Source organism: Mustelus asterias, chromosome 15, assembly GCF_964213995.1.
Source record: "Mustelus asterias chromosome 15, sMusAst1.hap1.1, whole genome shotgun sequence".
Classification (NCBI taxonomy): Eukaryota; Metazoa; Chordata; class Chondrichthyes; order Carcharhiniformes; family Triakidae; genus Mustelus; species Mustelus asterias.
The window spans coordinates 89,476,703-89,503,862 of NC_135815.1; the positions used below are offsets into that span (position 1 = coordinate 89,476,703).

Consider the following 27,160-nt stretch of genomic DNA (forward strand, 5'->3'; position numbering starts at 1 on the left):
TGTGTACTTCAGCTCAGCAAATGCTCCAGGTAATAAGCTGTCAGTAAACAGACATGCTGTAATGGTCCCTGTGGTTCAAAGCCAGACAGCAGGTACAAGGATGCTGCCGGGGTGTTATCACAATTTTCACAGGCAGAATTTGAAAAATTATGTAGATACGTCTGATTTTAGAAGTTTTGATTTTGTTCCAGTTCTTTGCTTTACATTAGTAGTGAAAATGCACATTAGGATTAAAGATCTGCTCCAGGCATAAGATTTAAGGAACCTGGTTATTATATGTCCTATCATCTTCCATTTGGTCAGTCAAGCAGGTTGATTCTATGTAACTGATACATTTAGAACAAAATTGCTGTTGTTCCACTTTCTTCTCTTGATACAAAATCAATATGAATCCTGGCACCTTTTTGAAACAAATTCTGTGAAAAAGCACTACATTTCTTTTTAAAAAACATCATTAACAGAAGTATGCCTTAAGTATAATTTTGTAATGGCTCGTGTCCTCCTGTGTCTTGACATCATCAAACCTCTGAAAAAAATTAACCTGTATGCAATGGCCTGGATGATAAGATCTCACATATTATCCAGTGATCAATATGTTGTGATTATCCTAGAACTCCTGCAGTGCAGAAGGAGGCCATTTGGCCCATCGAGTCTGCACGACTTGGACAGAGCATCTTACCCAGATCCAACTCTCTGCCTTATCCTCGCAACCCCCACACATTTATCCAGCTAATCCTGTCAATCTACACATCTCTGGACACTAAGGGGCAATTTAGCATGGCCAATCCACCTAACCTGCACACCTTTGGACTGTGGGAGGAAACCCACTCAGACACGGGGAGAATGTGCAGACTCCACACAGACAGCCACCTGAGGCTGGAATCGGGCCCGGGTTCCTGGCGCTGTGAGGCAGCAGTGCTAACCACTGTGCCACCGTGCTGCCCTAGATTAGGGCTTAATGGTTAAAAGTCGACATACTAATATACACATGGAGGAAAATGTATTTTTTAAAAATCAGATCATAAGAGCAACTTAAAAAAATAATTAGCAATACATATAGAAGAGCTGGTTCACAAATTGTAACAGTGCATCAGTGATAACTCATCAATGTCCGATCAAGGGTCACTCTGATGGACTCTTGGGATGGCTGAACTACATTGAATACTCAGGAGATGCTGAAACAGTCCATCATTGGGCAAATATTAGGTGCAAGAATTCCAGCTGCAAATCAGCAGCATTTTGGAGACTTCACACTAATAACAAGGTCAGAAGTGGCAAACTGTGTGTATCACATGGGTGACAAGGAATGGTTTATGCTGTCCTATTACTACTCTGTGCACACTACGCTTATTGGGGATAAAATGAATGCTTGTGGTATAAAAGAGATCATGGCAACATGGACAGAAAGTAAGTAAATGAAGAGAAAACAGAAAAATAGTTAACATGGATTTTGGATTTGTGGAATAGTTGGGCAAAATATTTTTTTTTTTGAGACAGACCCAAACCGGGCAAGGGAGAACCGACCTTCCCAGTTGCTAAGGAAACTAAGAGGGGAACCAAGAATCGGAAACCAAAACCTTTGGCTGAAACTATATAAAAGGAGACAGAACCAGAGTTCAGAAGCTGAAGTGTCCAGACGCACAGTAAGGGCAAGCTGAAGAAGGGCGGCACGGTGGCACAGTGGTTAGAACTGCTGCTTCACACCAGCAGGGTTCAATTCCAGCTTCAGGTCACTGTCTGTGTGGAGTTTGCAGTTTCTCCCCATGTCTGTGTGGGTTTCCTCCGGGTGCTCCGGTTTCCTCCCACAGACCAAAGATGTGCAGGTTAGGTTGATTGGCCATACTAAATTGACCCTAATATCAGGTGGATTAGCAGGATAAATGAGGGCTGCGGGAATAGAGTCTGGATGGGATTGTGATCGGTACAGACTCGATGGGCCAAATGACCCTCCTTCTGTACTGTAGGGATCTTATAATTCGATAAGAAGGACTGATTCAGAAGCTGAAAATATGCAAATGTGCAGTTACTGCAGCTGTTTCTGTTACTCGGAGACAATGTTGGTGGATTCACACCATCCAGACTGAGCTGAGGGAATTCTGTGCCATTTTTGTTAAAGACGGTACCTATGGAACCCAGGTTAGCTGTGCGTTGCTGTTGACTGGTGATCAGAATACGTTCTAAAAACTACACTGAAATTCTTTGCAAGGAAGATAGAATTATGAAGTACTTTGTGACTGAATTTGATGACCTTTATGTTAAGTAGACTGCTGAGCCAATTTGTAAGATCTGTCTTAATTGTATCTGCCATTAAATGAGTAATTTATAAATCGACAATAGTTTGCCTTTTAATTCATGTTCAACTAATGTTGACTTTGGATTTTAGAGTTTAAACGATTAACTGAAAAAGTACTTAATATTTGCTTTGTTCAACTCCATTTTGACTCTTGAGTCTAGTAAAAGTTATTCGGTTTTAAACTTTGGAATCTGTGGCTTCGTTCTTCTGGTAAATAACTGGGATTGCAGATTTATCAGACTTTTTTTTAAAAAAGTGTTACAGGTCTAGTCCGAGATCAGAACAAAATAATGGACTCGTCCGGGATCGTAAAAGTACCCACATATGCAGAACAAAGATTTGCAGGCAATGCAAAAATAAGAAGTTTGGTTAATGGCGAAGTGGACTGCAAACAATTCAGGAGAATGCAGTTACAGAAATGGGGGATCAATATCAAAATAAAATTTAAGAGAAATGTGAAGATTTGAAGAGATATATATTTTAAATAATAAAACTTTAAACAGGATTAGCGGATCTTGGTGACTCGGGGAATTCAGATGCACACGTCATTGCAAATGGCAGGAAATACTTGGGGGGGGGGGGCGGTGCAGGGGGAGAATAGAAAGCAAGATCCCAATTGTTCTACACAGTGAAACAAAAGCAAAGAGACAATGCTAACCTTGTATGTTAATCATTGGTTAGATTGCAGTTACATCATGATGTCTGGATAAACACTTGAATAAGAGAAGTGGAAGAGGATATGGGCAAAGGTAGGCGAAGGGGACTAAGCAGAGAGCTCATTCCCAAAATCATCACAGGCACAACAAGGATGACGACTTCCTTCTGTGTTGCAAAATTCTATGATTCAAGGTGAGAATAAGTTCAGCCAGAAATGATCGAAATGACAGGGAGGATGAGAAGAGTTACAGGTGTAAGAACAAAAGATATTTAGACCACAAAACATAAGAGCAGAATTAGGCCACTCGGCCATCGAGTCTGCTCCACCATTCAATCATGGCTGGTATTTTTCTCATCCCCATTCTCCTGCCTTTTCCCCATAACCCCTGATCCCCTTATTAATCAACAACCCTATCTATCTCTGTCTTAATGACAGTCAATGACCCGGCCTCCACAGTCTTCTGCGGCAAAGAGTTCCACAGATTCACCACTCTCTGGCTGAAGAAATTCCTCCTCATCTCAGTTTTAAAGGATCGTCCCTTTAGCCTGAGGTTGTTTGGATTTTGTTCTGATATATTGTTGCCGCATGTTTTAGTATACAGTGAAAAGTATTGTTTCTTGTGCGCTATACAGACAAAGCATACCGTTCACAGAGAAGGAAACGAGAGAGTGCAGAATGTAGTGTTACAGTCATAGCTAGGGTGTAGAGAAAGATGAACTTAATGCAAGGTAAGTCCTTTCAAAAGTCTGACAGCAGCAGGGAAGAGGCTGTTCTCGAGTCTGTTGCTATGTGACCTCAGACTTTTGTATCTTTTTCCCGACGGAACAAGGTGGAAGAGAGAACGTCCGGAGTGCGTGGGGTCCTTAATTATGCTGCCTGCTTTGCTGAGGCAGCAGGAAGTGTAGACAGAGTCAATGGATGGGAGGCTGTGCCCTCTGGTTCTAATTTTTCCTACTAATGGAAACATCCTCTCCACGTCCACTCTATCCAGCCTTCACAGTATCCTGTAAGTTTCAATAAGAACCCCCCTCATCCTTCTAAACTCCAACGAGTACAGACCCAGAACCCTCAACCGTTCCTCATACGACAGGCTCTTCATTCTAGGGATCATTCTTGTGAACCTCCTCTGGACCCTTTCCAAGGCCAGCACATCCTTCCTTAGATATGGGGTCCAAAACTGTTCACAATACTCCAAATGGGGTCTGACCAGAGTCTTAAGTCTTATACAGCTTCAGAAATATATCCCTGCTCTTGTATTCTAGCCCTCACAACATGAATGCTAACATTGCATTTGCCTTCCTAACTGCCGACTGAACCTGCACGTTAACCTTAAGAAAATCTTGAACAAGGACTCCCAAGTCCCTTTGTGTATCGGATTTCCTAAGCATTTCCCCATTCAGAAAATAGTCTATGCCTCCATTCCTCCTTCCAAAGTGCATAACCTCACACCTTTCCACATTGTATTCCATCTGCCACTTCTTTGCCCACTCTCCTAACCCGTCCAAGTCCTTCTGCAGCCCCCCTGCTTCCTCAATACCACCTGTCCCTCTACATTCGCTACATATTTGCTATTGTTAAAAACATGACAAGCCGCCTGTCGCAATGAGGGTCCTAATTATTTGCCTTACAGCTTTACTGGTCATCAAAAGTTGAATAATAATTAGAGGCAGGGTTTTAAAAGATGGCCTCAATGTTTCTTTTGAATAAACTGATGAGTTTCCAAAACTCATTCTGATTATAGCTTGTCAGTGTTTTTTTGTTTTTGCATGACTGCATTACAGATGAATGTAACAAATGTTCTTCCTTTTGCTCAGTGTCATTTTCAAATTACAGTGCATTCAAGCATTAAGACATCTCCCTGACGTGACTGTTGCAACATCACACTGATGCTCACTGCGACTAAGCAAAATGAATTTCTTGGTACATTAAACACACCGTACAGTTTCTCTAATTTTTAATAAAGTATGAAAAAAGACGCACAGGTGTTAGAAATAGTTTACATATCAACGAGTCTACCAGGGCATTCATTGCTCACGTCAAGCTGAAGGTAGCAATAGTTAAGGAAAAAATTTGACTAGTTTAGGCTAGAAAGGTCTGCACACCACCTGGTAACTGTGATGTCTGCAGATATCATGGTGATAAAATACTATGACGCACAAAGAAATCAGAGCATACTGCAACTGTAGAGTGGTTAAAATGGAAAACCTGAATTTCACACAGACTTAAAGGGGCAAAACAGTTCAAAAGCAATACATTTCTTGAGTGTATTCGCACATGTTAAGGACTGTCTCAGCTGCCGTGGTGGAATTTGTCACAGCAGCCAAAATGTAAGCATAGTTTTCACAGCAGGTTGTTGGATGTGGTTTTCTGGAACGTTGTGTTCTTTTTGCAGTCAGCGTTCATGAATCAACAAGTCAGTGTTCGTGAATCAACAAGAGAACTGGCCATGATGGATTTAATGGTTTGTAATGAGACTGAATTAGACAATAATCAAACAGTAAGGAACCTAGATAACAGTGACCATAACATGATTAAATTCAATATTAGATTGGATAAGGAGGGGAAAATCGCAAACCAAGGTTTTAGAATTGGGCAACACAGGTTTCGACAGAGTGAGTCACAAACTGACTACAGCAGACTGGGACGAACTATTAATGGATACAACTGCAGATGGGCAATGGGAGTTGCTAATCGCTTATGTACGAGTCAAAGGTTCTAGGAGATAGTGTGTTTCTTTCCTCACTGTAATTTGATTTGAGAAGTTGAATTCTGAAAGCAAACAAAACTTCATTGAGGGAAACAGATTGGAATAGAGTACAGGCTGAGAGGAGGAAAACAGATTGAGGACGAGATGCTTGCATGGCACTGTGAACGTGGGTATGGCTACAATGTTAGCAGTAAAAATAAGGTGGAGATTTGATTAAGGGTATTGAGCAGAAGGTTCAAAGAAGAACTGGTCAAAGAAATAAGAATGAGGAGAAAAGAGTAGTTGGAAAATTATGGGGATGGAGATGCAATGGGAGTCAGGTACTGGGAAGTGGCAGAAGTGATTGCAAATGGGAGCCATGGAGGCCACAGAAGTCCCATAAACCCACCAAAAATGCAACCTACTGCCACTGGTGGCACATTTCTCCATCATACCATGCCAAACAACCAACCAAACAAAAGGAAATGATAGAATTAGCAGCAATCGGGAGAATTAAGGGGTAAACATAAGAGATGGTCAAAAATGGAAGTAGACACAGAAAATGCTACATGAAGGAATAGGTAACAGAGTAAAAATAATTTCAGAAGTATTGTAGAGTTACGAGACGAACTAGCAATGTATTAAAAATCATTTATCTGCATATATTTGGGCGGCACGGTAGCACAGTGGTTAGCACTGCTGCTAGCACTGCTGCTTCACAGCTCCAGGGACCTGGGTTCGATTCCTGGCTTAGGTCACTGTCTGTGTGGAGTTTGCACATTCTCCTCGTGTCTGCGTGGGTTTCCTCCGGGTGCTCCGGTTTCCTCCCACAGTCCAAAGATGTGCGGGTTAGGTTGATTGGCCATGCTAAAAATTGCCCCTTAGTGTCCTGAGATGTGTAGGTTAGAGGATTAGCGGGTAAATATGTAGGGATAAGGGGGTAGGGTCTGGGTGGGATTGTGGTTGGTGCAGACTCAATGGGCCAAATGGCCTCTTTCTGCACTGTAGGGATTCTATGATTCTAATCATATACTTCCTCAGTAAATTCCCATTTTCACGTTTATAATGCAGATTTTCAGGAACAAGAGAAGGATATTCAGCCCCTCTCAAGCCCTTTGCATTATCCAATTAGATGCAGACTAATCTGTACCTCAACTCCATTTATAGATGAATGATCCACATACCTCGACATCATTACCTACTAAAAATCAATCTCAATTTTGAAAATAATAATTGCCCCAGCATCCACAGGGCACCCACAGTACTCTGGAGGAGAGAATTCCAGAATTTCACAAACCTTAATGTGAAAACATACTTCCAGATTTCACCTCTGAATGGCCTATTGCTGTAAATACCTCTGCCACCGAAGGTGGGCCAAGGTAACCTTTTTGCCCATGTTTGTTATTCTGTCTGTCAGTAAACAATATACCAAAAAACGAATGAATGAGTTTTAATGAAACTTGACACACAGATATGGCCAAAGGAAGAATTGTTTCGTTTTTTTAGCAAGGATGCAGATCCTGGAATTTTCTTTTTAAAAAAAGGATTGGTCAACAGGGTGATAGGGCAAATTGTTTTTGTTTTAAAAAGAATGTTGTGGGTTGTTTCATTTAGAAGGCTGTGGATTGTCTCAATTTGTCACAGCTTTCAAAATATAAGGGGCGGCACGGTAGCACAGTGGTTAGCACTGCTGCTTCACAGCTCCAGGGTCCCGGGTTCGATTCCCGGCTTGGGTCACTGTCTGTGTGGAGTTTGCACATTCTCCTCGTGTCTGCGTGGGTTTCCTCCGGGTGCTCCGGTTTCCTCCCACAGTCCAAAGATGTGCGGGTTAGGTTGATTGGCCAGGTTAAAAATTGCCCCTGAGATGCGTAGGTTAGAGGGATTAGCGGGTAAAATATGTGGGGGTAGAGCCTGGGTGGGATTGTGGTCGGTGCAGACTCGATGGGCCGAATGGCCTCCTTCTGCACTGTAGGGTTTCTATGATTTCTATGATAAGTAGAGTTTTTAGAGCAGGTTATTGGATGTGTATTGAACTGAAGCCTCCTCAATAAAAATTGAGTACGGTCCTTATAATTTTTTTTTCCTGTTTTGTAGTGACAGAGCATCAACCAGATAGGGAAATGCCTCACGGAAGAACCTTGTAATAAAGAAAAGCAGTGACTATGCCCATTTAATCATTTTGTTACTTTTGCCACTGAAGGTGGAGGGAGGTTACGTTTTATCCCTTTTGTTTGCCTGCAAACAATGCATCTCAAAACTGAATGGATAGATTTCAGCAAATGTGGATAAAAGATCAGCTAGGAGTGTGTAGACCTCATTATATAATTGATCTCAAAAGTTTAGAAAGTTATTCCTACTTTCAAAGCAGAAAATAAAACCCCCTTAAAAGGAAAGAAACTTAGAATTTGCACTGAGCTTCAAACTATTATCTCATCAGTATTTTACAGGATGTTCTCATCTGCCCACCAGCTCGGTAACTCCCAAATTGACCTCACTCAAGTAGGCCCCTTTAAACTTTGTTGCTGCTCTTATAAATTTATTTTGCCTTCATAGTCCCATCAAAATATTTTGAACCGTGGTGACTCAATTAATAATTCAGCTCTCACGTTTAATGGGGAGCAAAAGTAGTAAGAGGTGTTATCCAACCACATGACACAATTGGGGGAAGACAATGGTAGTATCACTGGACTTGTAATCCAGAGGTCCAGGCTAATGGAGAACATGGGTTCAAATCCCATCACGGTAGAATTTAAATTCAATTAATTAATCAATCTGGAATTGAAAGCCATTCTCAGCAATAGTGACCACAAAACCAACATTAATAGTCATAAAAACTCATCTAGTTCACTCGTATCCTTTAGGTAAGGAAATCTGCTGTCCAGATGTGACTCCAGACCTACAGCAGTGTGGTTGACTCTTAACTGCCCTCTGAAATGGCTTAGCAAGCTACTCAGTTCAAGGGCAATTAGGGAAGGACAGCATTTCCTGGCCTTGGCAGCAACAACCATATCCCGTTAACAAATATAACAAACAAGATACATTTTGAATCCCACAAACATTTTCTTTCACGAAAATCACTCATCCACCATTATCATCAATTTGCAATTGACAAACTGATGACTCAAAAGCATCTTCACTGATAAAACAAAGTCCATTGAGCTGTTTCACACCTTCCCCAGGATGAAAATACTTGTTTCCAAGCTATATTAAAGTAACATTGACCTAATAGAAGTATATATTCACGACTGACACTTTTTAAAATTGTCTTTTTTTCATCTTAATGCACTTAGCTGGTTAATTGACACAGTTTGATCAATCTTCACACAATATGCTGAAATAGACTCCAGTTGGGATCATCATCCAGTACATTTCATTGAGTAATACTGAAAAAGGCATTTTGTTGAAGTTCTCATCTTGCACTCCTGATGAGTTCCACCTATCAAACAAATGAGTAATGAGGTATATGAATTTCAGTGCCGGTCTGATGGTAGGCATGTAAGCCATACATCCCAAAGACTGGCAGATCATATCAAACAGCATGACCCTTCGCAACTGGCAAAGTACAGGCAGTACTCGACCAGAGAAATGCAAAACATGGTGTCCAACATTAGATGTGATGCTGAAATTGGACAACATTTGCTAAATAATCCTCAGTGTGCTAAAATTTGCTGAAAAACAATTTAAGATTGTCTATCAGGCTTGCAGTGTGGTGTATTTTCCTGTACCAGAAGCTACATATATTAATACACAGCACCCTACATATATTAATACACAATAAGTGATAGCCATTTGATGGTGCATTCCACAGGGCAATATTTATCCAGAGTCGGACTGCCTGGTTTAAATTTCAAACAACGCTTGGCAGTTAACTGTCAATCACCATCAACTGATGTGTTCTCCATGGCAACACCTCTACCAAAGCCTACCGATCTGCACCTGTTTCTCATACAGTATAAAAAGGCTTCTTCCCCTGTTCTTGCGAATGTCCTTCTGATGAGTGCAAGATGAAAGGTTTCAACAAAATGTCTTTTCTCAGCAATAGTCAAGTTCTGTACTTGAGACATTTCACTGAATTCCTGCAAAGATTTTCATTTGCTCTTAATATTCTAGATTTGCTGGCTTTTAAGCAGATTTATAGCTTACCTTCGTTCCCAAGAATTCATTCCCATGTCATTAAGAAATAGCCTGCAGTAGTAAAATGGTGCTCGAGGTTCATGATGAATAGATTCTTTTTGACTGGCCACACTCATACAGTGATCTCTGCTCCACCTACGAAGGTACTCCTCCTCCTGATTGTTCTGTCTGATTATAGCATCTATGATATTTTCTTCTTGTTCATGATTCATTCCCACTGGTAGTGGTGCCGGCTCACTGAGTCCCAACTGCGGATGTGGTAGGCATTCTGGACTGCTGTTGCTTAAATCTTCAAGCAACTGATCAAGATCGTCATGATCCTTTTGAAGAGTCCTGCAGTCTGGATTGTGTGTTTCAGATTGACCATCAACGAATAAACTGACATTTGAATACGAAGGTGCTTTACAGTTTTTAGAAGAGGTCATCTGATCGTTGGGCGGGCCATATTGAATCCGACCGTCCCAAGAATATTTCCCAGAGATATCACGCACAATTACCCTCACATCTGAGGCAGGAATGTTTGGTTCATTGCTGGAGATCCTCTCTCGAATAACTGCTTCTGTAGGGGTCTGAAGATAGGAAATTAGGGTGCTGTCATTAAGTACAAAAAGTTGCAAATTTGGGCTTTTGAAGACCTCTGCTGATAAGTCCGATGATTCAACGTAGGGGTTGTCATGGTTCTCACTGATGAGGCTGTGAAGTATGGCAGGACCTCCATTGAGCGGATAATGACCTAAGTGATTAATTAGGTGTGCCATTACCATGCGTGCTGTAAGAGGGATCCAATCCAAACTTCTTTTCTTCTTACCTGTAACAAATGTTCATAGAGAATAAATTTAAACTACACATACCATATAATGGCATTTGAAAAGTCCTGCAGAATTGATATGCTTCCCTACTCCCTTCCCTGGGCACTGGACAGATATGGCAAACCTCCAATGCATTGCCTATATCCTAATCTGACTACGCCTGCATCTGGTAGATCACGTCGTCCTGAATGGTTCTGGCACCGCCATAGTGTGGATATCTGACTCCTGGACAAGAATGCAGACGTAGCTTCAAACCTCAGGAGCCAGCAGTTTCATGTCAGACCACCAACCTCAGCATCATCCGGTTGCTGTCATACTGCAGCAACCAGAAGGGGTTCAGACTCAGAGATTCAAAGGAATTCTGAAAGAGAAAGGTAGCGCTTACATTTGCAGGCTTCCTTCGCCTTGCTGCATATCCTATAATTTCCCTGACCCCCCCCCACCCCCCCCCACCCCAAAGTCGACACCCTGACCCGATAGGGGTTCAGACAGAAAGTACAACACCAGTTTCTTCACTTGGGTATTCAGTTTGTACGCCTACATGGAACTGTAAAACCAGTTACTCGGAATGCCCCTTCAGTAGAAGGAGCCCACTACAGAAGTAGCAGTTTATGGTAGTGGTGAGAATAATAAATTTTGCTAAATTGTGATGAAATAGTTAATTTCATCATTTCTGATTTTCATGGTATATTTTCGCAGACAATGAATAAGCCAAAGCTAACAAAGGATTGCACAAAAAATATGATTTCTAGACTGCGATCTGGGAGTATAAATTGAGTAAGTCAATTTGCAGTTAGGCAAGACCGAGTATGCTACATACAGTTTTTCTTTTAAAGTTTAGCCAGTTATGATTTACACAACCTATTGCCTTTGCTCATTCTTAGCTGTGAATAACACTCCTGTGTTAAACTGCTGCCCTTGTAGCTACTAGCAACCAACAGTCTACTTAAACAAATGAACTTAGCTACGCAATGTTATTACATGGTCGCATCAGAGAACAAGTATATGGGTAATAAATGGGACTTGCAATATTTCATCTGTCCAGAAAAATCACAGATCAGCAAATGGAATCAATGATTTTTGTTGTAAACTTATACTGTCCAAAATCAAATCATGTCCAGTATCGGTTTTGATACTCATCATGCATGTCCTTCTCTGCAGCTTTTTCCACCAAAAACAAAATGTCTATTTTAATAAATTAATATGCTGCAAAGTCAATTTATATATTTACACTGAACTGTAAAACTGCAGTCAGATTCCACATATAATCTTGAAAAGTTCAGTTGATTTGTAAGAAATGAGAGTTTAAGTTCAGTCATTTATAAATATATTCAATATATCAATAAGCAGTCAATTATCATTGTTGGCTATACAATGTGGCAGCATTCAAACATATCTTTAAGAGACCCTGGCAAACATTAAAAAGACACTCAAACCTCAATTTCCTGATCAGTGTTTTAACTAGGTTAATGCCGGCATTAAAGTGATGCTGAATGGAAAATCTAGGCCATACAGTCACGATTACTTGAGTTAAAAGAAAACAAGATCTGTGGCTGCGTTGGTGCCAAACCATTGTTACCACAGTAATGCATAACACCTACGGGAAGAAAGTTCATGTGAATTTGAATAAAAAGGCTCTTTTAATCTTCACGAGCTGCTAGTAAGAAGCTGCACCACCGAGCGCAGCTCAGGAGAAAATATTTTAAATGTGAAGGACTCACTTTCTGTGACAGTAAGTAGGCTGCCAAAATCCTTAGGGACATATGAATGTGCAGGTTCAGAATTCTTGACATTTCCCAATGTCAAAAATGGATCATATTCTGTAGAGGAGACATCAGCAAGAGTCAGCAGGTATTGGCTTTGTTGGGTGAAGAGGTGAGAGCCATAAACACAGGAATGCAGTACCTGTAAAACATAAGACAACAGATGGATACAGCAAATCCCACACATAGCTACCATATGATTTGATTCATCAAGGAAACTTTGAGCTTCATGACACTGCTGTTCAATATTAATCACTTAGCAAACAGCACACTGTGGGGGAGAGGGGAGGGGGGGGGGGGAAGGAGAAGCACAATTTCTCTTTTCTGTCAATCTCATGTTGTTCTGCTCCTTCAGGAGCTAATTAAAACCAAAGCTGAAGTATAGTGACTAATCAAAGCTAAGACTGCATCTAGTAATTATGAGGTTCTGTCGCTGCTTTTACAAGCATGTGAACAACGTAAAGTTCAGCCTTAATTATATAAAAACAAGAAGAGTTCTTAATGCTGCAGCTGGTGGGATACTATATATAACATACACACTGCCATTTTGCCTTCAGAGTGGGTTAATTTACTAATCATTACCAGGAAAAGGCAGATCACATGGTTTCAAGATGGTGGATAAAATTAGGTTCGCAACATACATTTTAACATTATCCTGGATTTTCCATTGGAATGCAAGTATTGGAACAGGTTAACTAAGTTACAAAATACAAAAATATGAAGCATTTCTGAACCAAAACAAAATTAAATGTTACATCCCAGCAACTAGTTTGTTTAAAAGCATAAAATCTGTACTCATTAGGGCCGTAATGGTGCTGTCCTTTTACCCACTGGGATCCAGGTCTAACCAAGCTAATGGAACAAAAGTCCTCTCTTTTAGATGCAGGATACAAAAGCAAGTGGATACAAAACTGCTGCTAATTGAAACTAAATTCACTAAAATTCTAGTTCCAGGTCTCTCTGAGAATGAATGAAAAAAAGAAACACACAGAATAGACAGGCATTTGTAAGTGTGATATTGTTTCATCAACCTTGGAAGGCATACAGAAGATAACATGGGATAATTGTACAAGTCGATGCTACCAACAGGGAGCCTTGCTCACCTCTCACTACAAATCAAAAGTTCAGCTGTAGACTATGCACCACTTTCCAAATCAAAATACTCAGGAAATCACGGAAACTGCATGCCTGAATTTCCACTTTGCACTGCCATTAGGTGATGTTCTCGGTTACAAAATGGACTTCCAAAATCATCTACATAGTGAAGACAAACTTGCATAACGAGGCAGTGAGGAAGAGCAAGAAGGAGAACCAGAGTGATAGAGGTACCAATGAAAATGTGTGAAACACATGCTAAAGTTAAGGAGGAAAGAGGATGAGACAAAGACTATGTGCATGTAAAAGCAGTTATAGGAATGAGAATTTCAACAAACTTCAATGAACACATGGCTGTTAAGAACTGTCTTTTTTTGTTAAACATAAATTTTGCTTCCTCCCCTTTCTTAAAAAAATGCGATAGCCAACAATCTTTCCAGTAAGTTAATCTTCAAAATTAATTTCCAAAGTGCAGCTGTTAGCTTTCAGTAATTAGACAATTGAGGTTCACACTCAAACACAGACATGAAATGTTTGTATCATTCAGTGAAGAGGATTGCTAGGCCAAAATAAAAGCAATAATATTAAACACACGGGGTAATATTGGGGATAACTTCATTAAAATATTGCTAAAGCAGTTCTTTCTTATTGAATCATAGAATCCATACAGTCCAGAGGGGGGCCATTCAGTCCCTCTAATCTGCACTGGCCTCAATCCAACCCAGGCCCTATCCCCGTAACCCCACACATTTACCCTGCTAAATTGGTCAATTTAGCTAATCAACCCAAGCCGCACATCATTTGACCTAGATGTATCAAATGCTTGTTTTGAATGTAACCTGCAAGTGTATACTGCCACAACCATGAGATGCCACAAAAGCTAGCCGGGGGGGGGGAAAAAATATATACAAGAGGAAACAAAAGATTTGCATTTTTGTAGTGCCTTTTCACAAACAACAGACATCTGCAAGCACTTCACAGCCAAATCCCTCAAATAGCAATGTGGTAATGACCAGAGAATTTGTTTTTGTGGTGTTGATTGGGGATAAATATTGGTCAGGACACGAGGGATAACTCCCCTACTCTTCTTCAAATTAGTAACGTGGAGACTTTTACAACTACCTGAAAGGTGAGATGGGGTCTCAGTTTAAAGTTTTAATGAAAAGACAGCACTTTCAACAGTGCGGCAATCTATCATTAATGGATGCATAAACTCTCCAGAAATAGAACAGCTTCTTCACCCACAGTATTGTTCCATCTCTCACTTATGAAAATCGCAATTTCAAACTGAATATTTGGTGTTGAGATTGCTTTCTCAGTGGGTTTACGAGAGGATTAGGAATGCTTTCAAAAGATGTTAGCATACTGACACTTCAGCATCAAGCTATGACGTGACAACACCAACACACACACACACACCAACACACACACACACCAACACACACACACACACCAACACACACCAACACACACACACCAACACACACACACACACACCAACACCAACACACACACCAACACCAACACACACCCACACACACCAACACACACCAACACACACCAACACACACCAACACACACCAACACACACACCATAGTTTGTGTGTTGGTTTCATAGCAGAACAGTTGCTGCCAGCCCAATAAAGAAAGAAAGTATTCTTTTTCCCCTCACGAATTGTATAGATCAGATGCGTTCAAAAGCTGAAATGAGATATCCGGAGCGTTGCAGGATTCCCCTGAAGAGATGAACGCTCAGTGGGTCACGAAGTTAAGCACTTGTGGTGTTTGTATGAGGAGTTAAAACTTCTTTAAGACAGAATTAGAGGTTTAGAATCAGACCAGGAGGCTCTTTTAAGATGCCACAAGTCTTTTTGCTGCAACTACTGTCATTTTCAGTGAATGAAAAGGGGCAGTCCAAAAAACATGGCTGCCTCACCATGTGGTTTCCCACAGCTGCCTCGCAAATGAGGGGTTTAGACAGGGTAGGCAGGAATTAGACAGAAAACCATCCCCCTCTCGTCTGATTCTCCCTAGCTGAGGGGTCAATTACCAGGGGGCACAGGTTTAAAGGTGATTGGTAGAAGGCTAAGAGGGGATATGAGAAAACCGTTTTCATCTAGAAAGTAGTAGGCGTCTGGAATTCACTGCCTAAGTTATTGGTTGAGGCTAAAATGCTCAACTCATTTGAAAGGTACTTGGATGTGTGCTCTAGCTTGCAAGAATACAGACCGGGCTGGAAAATGGGATTAAAATGAGCAATAGGTTTCACTTTTTTGGCTGGTGCAGACACGATGAGCTAAATGCCCTCTTCCTGTAACTTATCAGTGGTTCTATGGTGTTGGCCTTACCTTGATCAGCCAAATCCTGGGCTATTGTTTCCAGCCATCTACACTGGGGGTTTGAGACCACGACTGTACTTGTTTCATGCAAGCCAGGAATGCTGTTCTAGGTGCGTCAGGATAGGGATGCTAACATTTCTTAGTCTGCAATGGTTCCATTGTGTTTCTGAGACAGTATGATTTCAACAGAGATGTGCCATCTGGGCACACCCAGTGAAGAGGGGAGGTCTCTAGGAACAGTGATTTAATCAGAAACTTTCGAGAAGCTTGAGATAGATCTGTTATGTTGCAATAATCACTTGACCTCAAGAGGACATATGCACTTCAGTAAGGCCTTTGACAAAGTCCCTCATGGCAGACTGGTACAGAAGGTGAAGTCGCATGGGATCAGAGGTGAGCTGGCAAGGTGGATACAAAACTGGCTCGGTCAAAGAAGACAGAGGGCTGTGACAAGTGGCGTTCCTCAGGGATCAGTGCTGGGACCTTTGCATATGTGTGTATATATATATATATAAAAATGATTTGGAGGAAAACGTAACTGGTTTGATTAGTAAGTTTGCAGACGACACAAAGGTTGGTGGATTTGCGGATAGCGATGAGGACCATTAGAGGATACAGCAGGATGTAGATCGGTTGCAGACTTGGGCGGAGAGATGGCAGATGGAGTTTAAATGCTTCATCCTGGACCACAATGTCTTCATCTTCAACAACCAGTTCTTCATCCAGACACACGGAACAGCCATGGGGACCAAATTCGCACCTCAATATGCCAACATCTTCATGCACAGGTTCGAACAAGACCTCTTCACTGCACAGGACCTTCAATCGATGCTATACACTAGATACATCGATGACATTTTCTTCCTTTGGAATCATGGTGAACAATCACTGAAACAACTATATGATGACATCAACAAGTCCCATCCCACCATCAGACTCACCATGGTCTACTCTCCGGAATCGGTTGCATTCTTGGACACATGCATCTCCATTAAGGACGGTCACCTCAGCACTTCACTGTACCGCAAGCCCACGAATAACCTCACGATGCTCCACTTATCCAGCTTCCACCCTAAACACGTTAAAGAAGCCATCCCCTATGGACAAGCCCTCCGTATACACAGGACCTGTTCGGATGAGGAGGATCGCAACAGACACCTCCAGACGCTGAAAGATGCCCTCATAAGAACAGGATATGGCGCTCGACTCATCGATTGACAGTTCCAACACGCCACAGCAAAAAATCGCACCAACCTCCTCAGAAGACAAACACGGGACACGGTGGACAGAGTACCCTTCGTCGTCCAGTACTTCCCCGGAGCGGAGAAGCTACGACATCTTCTCCGGAGCCTTCAACATGTCATTGATGAAGATGAACATCTCACCAAGGCCATCCCCACACCCCCACTTCTTGCCTTCAAACAACCGCACAACCTCAAAACAGACCATTGTCTGCAGCAAACCACCCAGCCTTCAGGAGAACAATGACCACGACACCACACAACCCTGCCGCACCAACCTCTGCAAGATGTGCCGGATCATCGACACGGATGCCATCATCTCGTGTGAGAACACCATCTACCAGGAACACGGTATCTACTCTTGTAACTCGGCCAACGTTGTCTACCTGATACGCTGCAGGAAAGGATGTCCCGAGGCATGGTACATTGGGGAGACCAAGCAGACGCGACGACAACGGATGAATGAACACCGCTCGACAATCACCAGGCAAGAGTGTTCTCTTCCTGTTGGGGAACACTTCAGCGGTCACGGGCATTCGGCCTCTGATCTTCGGGTAAATGTTCTCCAAGGCGGCCTTCACGACACATGACAGCGCAGAGTCGCTGAGCAGAGACCGATAGCCAAGTTCCGCACACATGAGGATGGCCTCAACCGGGATCTTGGGTTCATGTCACACTATCTGTAACCCCCACGACTTGCCTGGACTTGCAAAATCTCACCAACTGTCCTGTCTGGAGACAATACACATCTCTCTAACCTGTGCTTAACACTCTCTCCACTCACATTGTCTGTACCTTTAAGACTTGATTACCTGTAAAGACTCACATTCCAATCATTATTTTGTAAATTGAGTTTGTGTCTTTATATGCCCTGTTTGTGAACAGAACTCCCACTTACCTGACGGCAGAGCAGCGCTCCGAAAGCTTGTGGCTTTTGCGACCAAATAAACCTGTTGGACTTTAACCTGGTGTTGTGAGACTTCTTACTAGATGGAGTTTAATCCAGACAAATGCGAGGTAATGCATTTTGGAAGGTCTAATACAGATAGGAAATATACAGTAAATGGCAGAACCCTTAAGAGCATTGATAGGCAAAGGGAAGGTCACTGAAAGTGGTAAAGCAGGTGGAGAAGGTAGTCAAGAAGGCACACGGCATGCTTGCCTTCATTGGCCAGGGCATTGAGTTTAAAAATTGGCAAGTCATGTTGCAGCTTTATAGAACCTTAGTTAGGCCGCACTTGGAATATCGGGCCTGATTTTACCATTTTCATTCTAAGTGTTGAATCTGGGCGTAATTCAGATCAGACTTGGAAACCTGCTTTCAAGCGTCCCCATACGCACTCAGCCTGAAAAGAAACCGCGGGTCTGAATCGCGCTGTGGGCGGGGCTTCGCGCGCCTGAAACGCTCGGAGCTCTGAACTGCGCATGCGCAGTTAGAAACAAATTTGAAAAAGCACGCCCGTGTCAGATCGCTCCCGGGCGGCAGAAAGCGGATAAAGCGGCCCGGGAGCGAAAAGCGGGAGGATGGCCCCCACAGACATCACAGTCCCCCTTATCCACCCTTCCCCCCGCTACCCAGACTGATCACGGCCCCCTGCCCCCTAACGATCACCCACAGAGTGGCAGCGAATCCCCCTGCCCCTCCCACCAGAGGTCCATCTGCTCCCCTCCCCCACCAGCGATCCATCTGCCCCCCCACCCCCTCCCCCACCAGAGATACATCTGCCCCCCCCACCAGAGATACATCTTACCCGCCTCCTTCCTCTCTTCTTCCCGCCCCCGCAAAGAACGATCTGGCCTCACTCACTCCCTCCACCCCCCAAAGGAACATCTGACCCGCCTCCCAATTCCCCCCGCCAGACAACAATCAGCCCCCCCCCCCCCCCACCCACCAGAGATACATCTGACCTGCCTCCTCCTCTTCCCCCTTCCCCCCCAACCAGAGAATGATCTGGCCTCACTCCCCTCCCCCCACTCCCAGCCAGAGAACGATCTGGCCCACCTCCCTCCTCCCTCCACCACTGATCTGAGTCAGAGAGCCGTTGGAAGCTCTGAACTCACCTCTTCAGCAGCTGAAGCGCCTGATTCAGACTTTTATTCAGCAGGTTCATTTTGGTGCGATTCCAGATCGTAAAGGGGGAGATGCTGATAAAGTTGGGCGGGCAGTTCATTAATTCAATTTAAAATTTAATTCAATTTAAATGCATGCACCTGACTTTACCACGTTTTTGGACGCAATGTTAACATTGGGCCCACAGTGTTCAATTCTGGTCGCCACACTACCAGAAGGATGTGGAGGCTTTGGAGAGGGTGCAGAAAAGATATATCAGGATGTTGTCTGGTATGGAGGGCATTAGCTCGGAGGAGAGGTTGGAGAAACTTGGTTTGTTCTCACTGGGATGACAGAGGTTGAGAGGCGACTTGATAGAAGTCTACAAGATTATGAGGGGCATGGACAGAGTGGATAGTCATAAGCTTTTTCTCAGGGTGGAGTCAATTACTAAGGGGCACAGGTTTAAGGTGCGAGGAGCAAGTTTTAAAGAGATGTACGAGGCAGATTTTTTACACAGAGGGTGTTGGGTGCCTGGAATTCGTTGTTGGGAGAGGTAATGGAAGCGGATACGGTGATGACTTTTAAGGGGCGTCTTGACAAATACATGAATAGGATGGGAATAGAGGGATATGGTCCCGGAAGGGTAGGCGGTTTTAGTTAAATCAGGCAGCATGGTCGGTGCAGGCTTGGAGGGCTTGTGCTGTAATTTTCTTTGTTCTTTGATCTTAAGCAACCATCTTAACAGCTCATTGGTGTCCATTTTAAATAAAAATCAGTTCCAGAAACTTCCATACCAAAACAGACTCCATATTTAAAGTTATGAATGTGATATGCCTTCACTGGGTTAAACACATGGCTGACATTTTAGATTTATGAAATGCTTGAAAATTAATTTTAAAAGTTCTATTCAGAGAACAGACTACAGAGAAGCAAAGAATCACAGACAGTAACTTCTGAATGTCCATGAAGTTGCCGTCAGTTTCAGAGGAGTAACTATGATGATTGCTGACAGCTTTCCACACAAAACAAAAACATAAGTAGCTATACTATGTTCTGAATGTTGCAAGCTCGGAGTAAAATTGGAAAGTACGATTGGTTTTTATGCAATGACAGAAAGTACATAAAGAAATTAGATACGGGTAATCTGATTTAGAAATATAATGAGACCACCAGACAATTTATCACACTTCAGACTAATAAAAACTCTTGCTTACAGAACTGAAAATAATTTTTCCAAAGACCAAGATTATGGTTCAAAAGTAATTTGAAACTAGCAAAAAAGTGTTAGCTGATTAATTTAACATAATATGGAAGCTTGAATATATGATCAGATATAAATATATTAATGTAAATGATGAAACTGAGAAATTGAACATACAAGCTCACCACGAGAACTGTACAGTGCAGCTGATGTAGCCTTTAAATGTCATTGAATTATAGAACATTACCGACAAAGGCAGTCCACCGTGCCCATGCTGGCTCTTTGAGAGGGCTCTCAGTACATTCCGCTCGCTTACTTCTCCCCCATAGCTCTGCAAATTCTCCTTTTCAGATATCTATCCTACTTCCCGACTGAATTTGCGGCCACCATCCTTTCGAGCACTGCACTGCCGATCATAACTTTATTTTCGTGATCTTCTTAGATGTTTCCACAGTAGGAAGCAAAGCTTTAACCAAAACTGTGCACTCTCCTAATCTGTTGACACACGCGAGACATGTGTACTCAGGGTCAAAACAATTAAAATGGGTCCTCAGTCAGCTGAGCTATACACTTAGCAGTGTATGTTCATTCCATTAAAGTGCTATTTGTGACTTGTGCCATCTTGTCAGTTCATACCCATCAAATACCATCACCAACCCAAGGTTCTGGGTTCCAGAAGCTAGAAATACACACCAGTATATCACCACATTTTTTTTAAGCTTTCTAAATGGCACCATAAATTCTACATTATTTCAAATGTGAACACAACCTTATCCCTTGAAAGTGTACTCAAAAGATAAATTTGAAGAAAATAAATAACTTTTTTGTTAATTCATTCAAGGAATGTGAGCATCACTAGCTGGGCCAGCATTTATTGGCCATCCCTAACTGCCCTTGAACTGAGTGGTATGCTGGGCATTTCAGAGGGCATTTAAAAGTCAACCACATTGCTATGGATTTGGAGTCACATGTAGGCCAAACCAGGTAAGGACCTTAGATTTTCTTGCCTAAAGGACATTAGTGAACCAGATGGGTTTTTAAACAACAATTGACAATGGTTTTGTGGTCATTACACTTTTTAATTCCAGGTTTTTATTGAATTCAAATTTCACCATCTGTCGTTTAGCACATCTCCCTCCAAGTCAACTGGTGTGTTATGAGAAGCTAAGTGACAATGAATAGTTGCAGCCCAACATATCAAAAATAGCACTGCCAGTAGCAGAATTACTCTGCTTCATTACTTTTCAAAATAAAAAGGTATTTTTTAAAAAAACTGTCTTGCATTTTGGCGGTGATATTTCAACATCGTGATTCTGTCACAATTGGCAGGAATTAAAAACGCTTCTGAAAGTACAACGATTTAAAAAAAAATTTTGTATTTTTGAACGATACTTGTTCCGCACCACTGCCCGTTTATTATGATTCTTCTCATTATTTATGGTCTATTTAAACTGATCACTGTTTGGGAATTTCCACACCAACAGGTGAGAAAGTGTGTTCTGGAGCTAGTTATGTTGTCTTGTGCTAGTGGGACCCACACTATGTATTGCATCTCGACATTCCAATAATTTAAAGAAATTGGTTACGCTTGCTACACACTCTGACCCTTAAACGAACTGCTGAGACAATCTCAATAGTAAGTGGCTACATCAAGAGGCAAATGCTCTTGATTAAACCAAGTTCAAGTTAGTGTTGATATACCCGTCAGCCTTTTCAAAGACTGGATTGGGAGAAAGAAGCGACAAACTAAAAACAAGCGAAGACAAACCTAATAGAGACGGGAAAGATTTTTGTGAACAAGTGGCAAATTGTATCAGATGACAAATTGGCAGCAGCGTGCACACCGTGAATGTCCACCTAAGTAGGCAGAGTGAGCAGATCATGATCCCCATCATTTGAAGCTCAACACTACTGCATTCTCTTAATCTTGAATGGCTGAACACATGTTCAACAGCTGCTTTAAGTCAATTGCTAGTTGCTAAATTCTTCTGTTGCTTCAACTCTACCAGTGTTTTGTGCTTTTGTTAATTGTTTCAAGTTGCACAAAAATGTACAGGGAGTGGCTTGGCAGGTGCTGAAAGAGTTTATGCTGAGTTCAAGGCTTCTGCACAAATCAGCTGTGCCCAGAAATAGATGCACTGGTAAGAATTCCCCTTGTTATACAGCATAATTTGAAGAATGAACAGAGGGCCATGCAGAGCACAACAAGGCAATGAGTTGCGAAGGAGGAGCTGGAGGAGGACATAGCCACTCAGGATGCTCATTGAGCAATTCTTCGAATTCAATCCCAGTGAGGAACAATGTGCAAACTCAACAGGGCAAGAATCACATTTGCCAGTGCTGTGAAGATAACCACGACCATGAACTTTATGCATGTAGCTCCATCCAGGCTTGAAATGAAGATATTTGCACTTTGTTGCATCAAGGACAGAGCGCTCCTCTCGTGTCAGAGACAAGCAAGTGGAGTAAGCACATGACTTAACTAGAATTGCAAGCTCTCCCATGGTGCAGAGTGCCGATGACTACACGCAAATCACTTTGCAATCAGTGTGCTAACTCTGCCATATAACAGAATTGAAAGGGAGTCGACTCCCTCATTGTCCAGCTGATGTGCGACCACAGGCAGTGTAACATGCAGATCAATGTCCTGTATTCACATACCTGGCATTCTTCAGAGGTTTGTTGTACCAGCTGCCTTTGAGCCACAATGGCAAACTAAAGGATGGCTACTAGGCAACAATGACTATCTGTTGTCAACATAGCTGATAGCTCAAAATACAAAACACAAACTACCTGCACACATGTGCAATGGAAATCATGCTGCCATATTAAAAGTAATAAAATATACCATTAGCATGTTGAAACATTGCTTCCTTTGCCTGCACGGTTCTGGAGGAGCCCTGCAGAGCTCAGTAGAGTGGGCATCAAGATTTGTGATGTTCTGCTGCATGCTGCACCATCATGAGACAATAGGCCTCGTCATACAGCGAACAGCTGAGGAGCAGCAGGAAGATGAGGGCTGAAGGTAGCAAGCTGGACAGTCCCTTTCTGCCCAGACTATAAAGAAATCATCCTTGTGTGCTTCACCGATACGAGTAATTTGCTGCAGAACAGATTGCTGTATTGTTGTGATACCCTGCAAGCCATTTATACACTGTAATCTGCAGTCATGATGGTAGCAGTTTTAGATTTCATGTCAGCAATCTGAGCTGCCACCAAGCACCTTGTGATCCCAGCATACATCTTAGGCCCTGTCCAATTTAGAGCCCCCCCCCATATTGAACTGCAACAGGAAATAGTACTCGTATTGAGATATCTTTTGTAATGTGCTGTTCCTCAAGTCAACATTCTCTTCTTGCTAAGGTACGTACTTTTGTAGTTTGATGCATTAATTCATTATGCTACATGATGGAGCACACATGTGGGTTCACAAGACAAGCCAGAAAATCAAATAGCAACGTTTTGCTAGGGCTATTTTCTTACTTACAAAAAGGTCACACACAGGATTTCAAGCATCCAAGTTGTTTACATTTGCATGGATAACTGTGGTGTCCATGTTGGACATGAAAACGGTAGTAAAAGGAGCACAGTTAAGCAGTTTTGAAGACAAGGATACAAATATTGCTTACACTGAAAATGTCACACGCAAGCCATCCAAAGCAGCACCAATGCTGCATATCAAGTTCAAGACATCCTGATGTTGTGCAAAACTTCTACCTCCCACATTTCTTATCCCTGTGCACTATTATTATTAATTAGTAGCATTATTAATTACGTGGAGTTCCAAATCAGAGGGAGTTTCTCTGCGCCCTTGCTTTGCGAACCAAGGTTGTCTATGCTCACTTTAGCTTTAGGACAAATCCTCCCTGGCTGATCTACATTCTAACCTTAAATCTAACAGACAGAAAGGTTACTATCAGCATTAAGCCTTTGAATATGGTACATTTTGAAACTGCTTTTGTTTGTTGTGGAGCTATTTTAACAGTCATTAGACTAACACTGCCATAAGGATTGCAATTATCCCCATTTCAATGCTAATTTACAAATGCTAAAGCTAAGTACAAGAAAACAGAGTTCATACCAGGCATTTTAACACTGAAAGCATTGGCCATGCCTGCAATAAGCATCTATGATTCAACCAAGTCGATCACGTGCATTATGATCAAAACTTTGCTTGCATTTCAGGTTTCAATCATGGTGTGCTGTTGCTGCGATAGAGAATAATTTTGCAATTGCCACCACCCAAATTTTACTCCTCATCAGGAATGCTCAACTGCATGTACTGAGCTCTGTGCCCCAACAATGAATCTTCAATGTACGGTACACCACTATTTAAAATATTAAAAAGGACCATGCTGGAGTTTATGAAATGGCAATGTGATCGATGAACAACTTGGGAAATTTTAAGCTCTGGCTGGGTGCTGCAGATATTAACAAATGCAACAGGTTTAAGACAATTAAGAAGGTCTAACATTGCTCCTGTTCAGACAGATCAGCTGTAATTACACTCACTTTTGTACATTTTTGCAAAGTATCAATATTTATACCCGAAATAAACCAGGAAGGTGATGCATGTGATCAAGTCATGATTGTAATTTGTTGTTGGGGGGGGCGGGGGGGGGGGGAGGATTTATTATTTTAGGAGTTCATTAGCAACCTGTGTATTTTGTCATTATTCAATAATCTCTCACTTTTGCTAGTTATTTCAATTAGACAATAAAGATATACATACCCTGTAGATATAGTCTAGCAAAGGTGCTTTGCGTGCCATTTGATCTTCCATCAAAGTTGCACTAATAGGTTCCAACAGGGCATCCACTGACATTGCCATGCACCAATCCAAAAGGCAGAGCAACAGAGATACTATTAACTAAAAAGGAAGAAAATATAATGCAGTGCTGTGCATTAGTTTCACTCTGAAGTGTTACCATGCAACTGAAAACTAGTAACGTACAACCTCATGCTCACCCGTTTATCAGCATCCACAGATGAATGTTCTGCACTTGGCAGGAGAAATGCAATAGTGGCAACAAGGATCTGAATTTAAAATGTAAATATTCGGTTTTATTAAAGCACACACATCATATGCAGGTTTAATTCATACTTCCCTCAATCTAATTAACACAGAAAGATAGCGTGATTTCTGTATCCTCAAACAACCACGAAAGGAAATTGACTTGCCTCAGCAATTTTCTTGGGGAGCTGGGATTCATACTTCTTAAGCCTTTCCATATGTGTAACCAACAGCTTTAGCATGTCACAAGCCACTTCAGCAACCACTTTGTTTGAAAACTGGAGACAAACCACAAGCCAGTAAAAACATATACCACAACTATATTTTACACAAATAGTCAACAATCACCACAATCTAACCTCGAGATGGCCACTGGGGGGGCAGGGGGAAGAGAGAGAATGAGCTTAAGAGTTAAGTACGGGTGAGTTTGCTTGAGAGGTACATCAGTAATTAAAGAACACTAAAAATACAAGACTAATTGCACAATGTCACAGAGTCATAGAGGTTTACAGCATGGAAACTGGCCCTTCGGCCCAATGGAAGGGTAAAAACATATAAAGAATACTTCATATGCAGACTAACTGAAAGCACACTGGAAAACTTATCAGATCTATAACTTCACATAACCTTGCTCAAGAAGGAGCAAACATACATCAACGAGATGAATAATCTCAGAAAGGAAATGGCTTTACAAATAATCAGTGTTTAACATTTGTCATTACTGATGCTCAGGTCACCACAGGTGGCCATTATATATAGGCAACATTCAAGCATCAAGAGCTGATATGCTTCTGTGCCTGTCTTCAAGTATTGATTCCTACATATTGTCAGCTTCTCAGAACATCTGAGTGCAAAGCAAAGAGTGTGCACTTCACAATGAAAGAATTCTTCCTCTGTGCGTCAGTAGGTTAAGTAATGACCCCATCTATGAAGGGGATCCAATTTTCAACTGTAATAATGTCAGATCTGCAGGCTTGCAAATGGCTGTCCAAACAGCCACTAGCTCAAGGAGGCTAATTAGAAGTTGCACCTTCATAACAATCAAATTCAACATCACCTTTATATAAATGTTAACAAATATAGTGAAGCTTAATGGTTATAACGCAGAAATTCACATTCTATTAGGCAACACAAAAAATTAAAAACACATCAAAGCAAATTTTGTTTTATGAACTCAGCTTTTATATTTTGCAAATGCATAAAAATAACAAAGTTATATAGTCAGTTACTTCATTTCTTGATGTACCACACTTTAGAAGGGTTGAAGATCATGGACATGAAGAATGTCAGTCTTGTGTAACCCTTCAGGAGCCTCAAGAAATATACACTAATTGAACTTAGTTATGGATATGTAGATTGGGTGGAAGATTGGACCTGAGGTCAATGATCAGTCCGATCCTAATGAAAGGCAGAGCAGACTCAAGGGATTGTATGCTATGCACCTGCTCCGATTTCTTACATTCTTACAGCATTTTTTGAAACATTACATTTTATTACAAAACTAAAAAAAAGCATCTATTTTGATAAGGTACACACCCGGAACTGTTTCTAATTGCGTTCACCATATCCAAATCCATACACACACACAAAAAAATTAAAATAAACTCTTTACTTTTCTAGTATTAATTAGCTGGAACCAAATTTGGTTCGTTAACTGTTCTTCTCTACTCCAAAAAACATAAAACTGTATGTATATGAAAATTATGAAAATCCAGTGAAGGAATGGCAACCTATGTTCAAGTTGGGATGTGCGACTTGAAGAGGAATGTGCATCTGATGATGCTCCCACAAACCTACTGCCCTTGTCCCTCAACGTGGTAGAGGATGAGGTGGAGAAGATGTGCATTTAGGAGTTATGAAAAGTATGAAGAGTC

The 27,160-nt window shown here is 41.7% G+C and overlaps 1 protein-coding gene across 7 annotated transcripts in view; it reads right to left on the reverse strand.

Moving 5' to 3' along the window:
• ralgapa2 (Ral GTPase activating protein catalytic subunit alpha 2) overlaps window positions 1-27,160 on the reverse strand; it is a 487,945-nt gene that overhangs the window by 219,104 nt on the left and 241,681 nt on the right. For 6 of the 7 annotated variants that reach the window (XM_078230304.1, XM_078230302.1, XM_078230299.1 and 3 more), the window contains 5 exons: window positions 25,454-25,564; window positions 25,241-25,309; window positions 25,005-25,142; window positions 12,302-12,485; window positions 9,781-10,579 (listed from right to left, as the gene is read on the reverse strand). In XM_078230304.1, the coding sequence (XP_078086430.1) occupies window positions 9,781-10,579; window positions 12,302-12,485; window positions 25,005-25,142; window positions 25,241-25,309; window positions 25,454-25,564 (1,301 nt within the window). The remainder of the gene's footprint in view (window positions 1-9,780; window positions 10,580-12,301; window positions 12,486-25,004; window positions 25,143-25,240; window positions 25,310-25,453; window positions 25,565-27,160) is intronic. The other variant, XM_078230301.1, reaches the window with a different exon arrangement.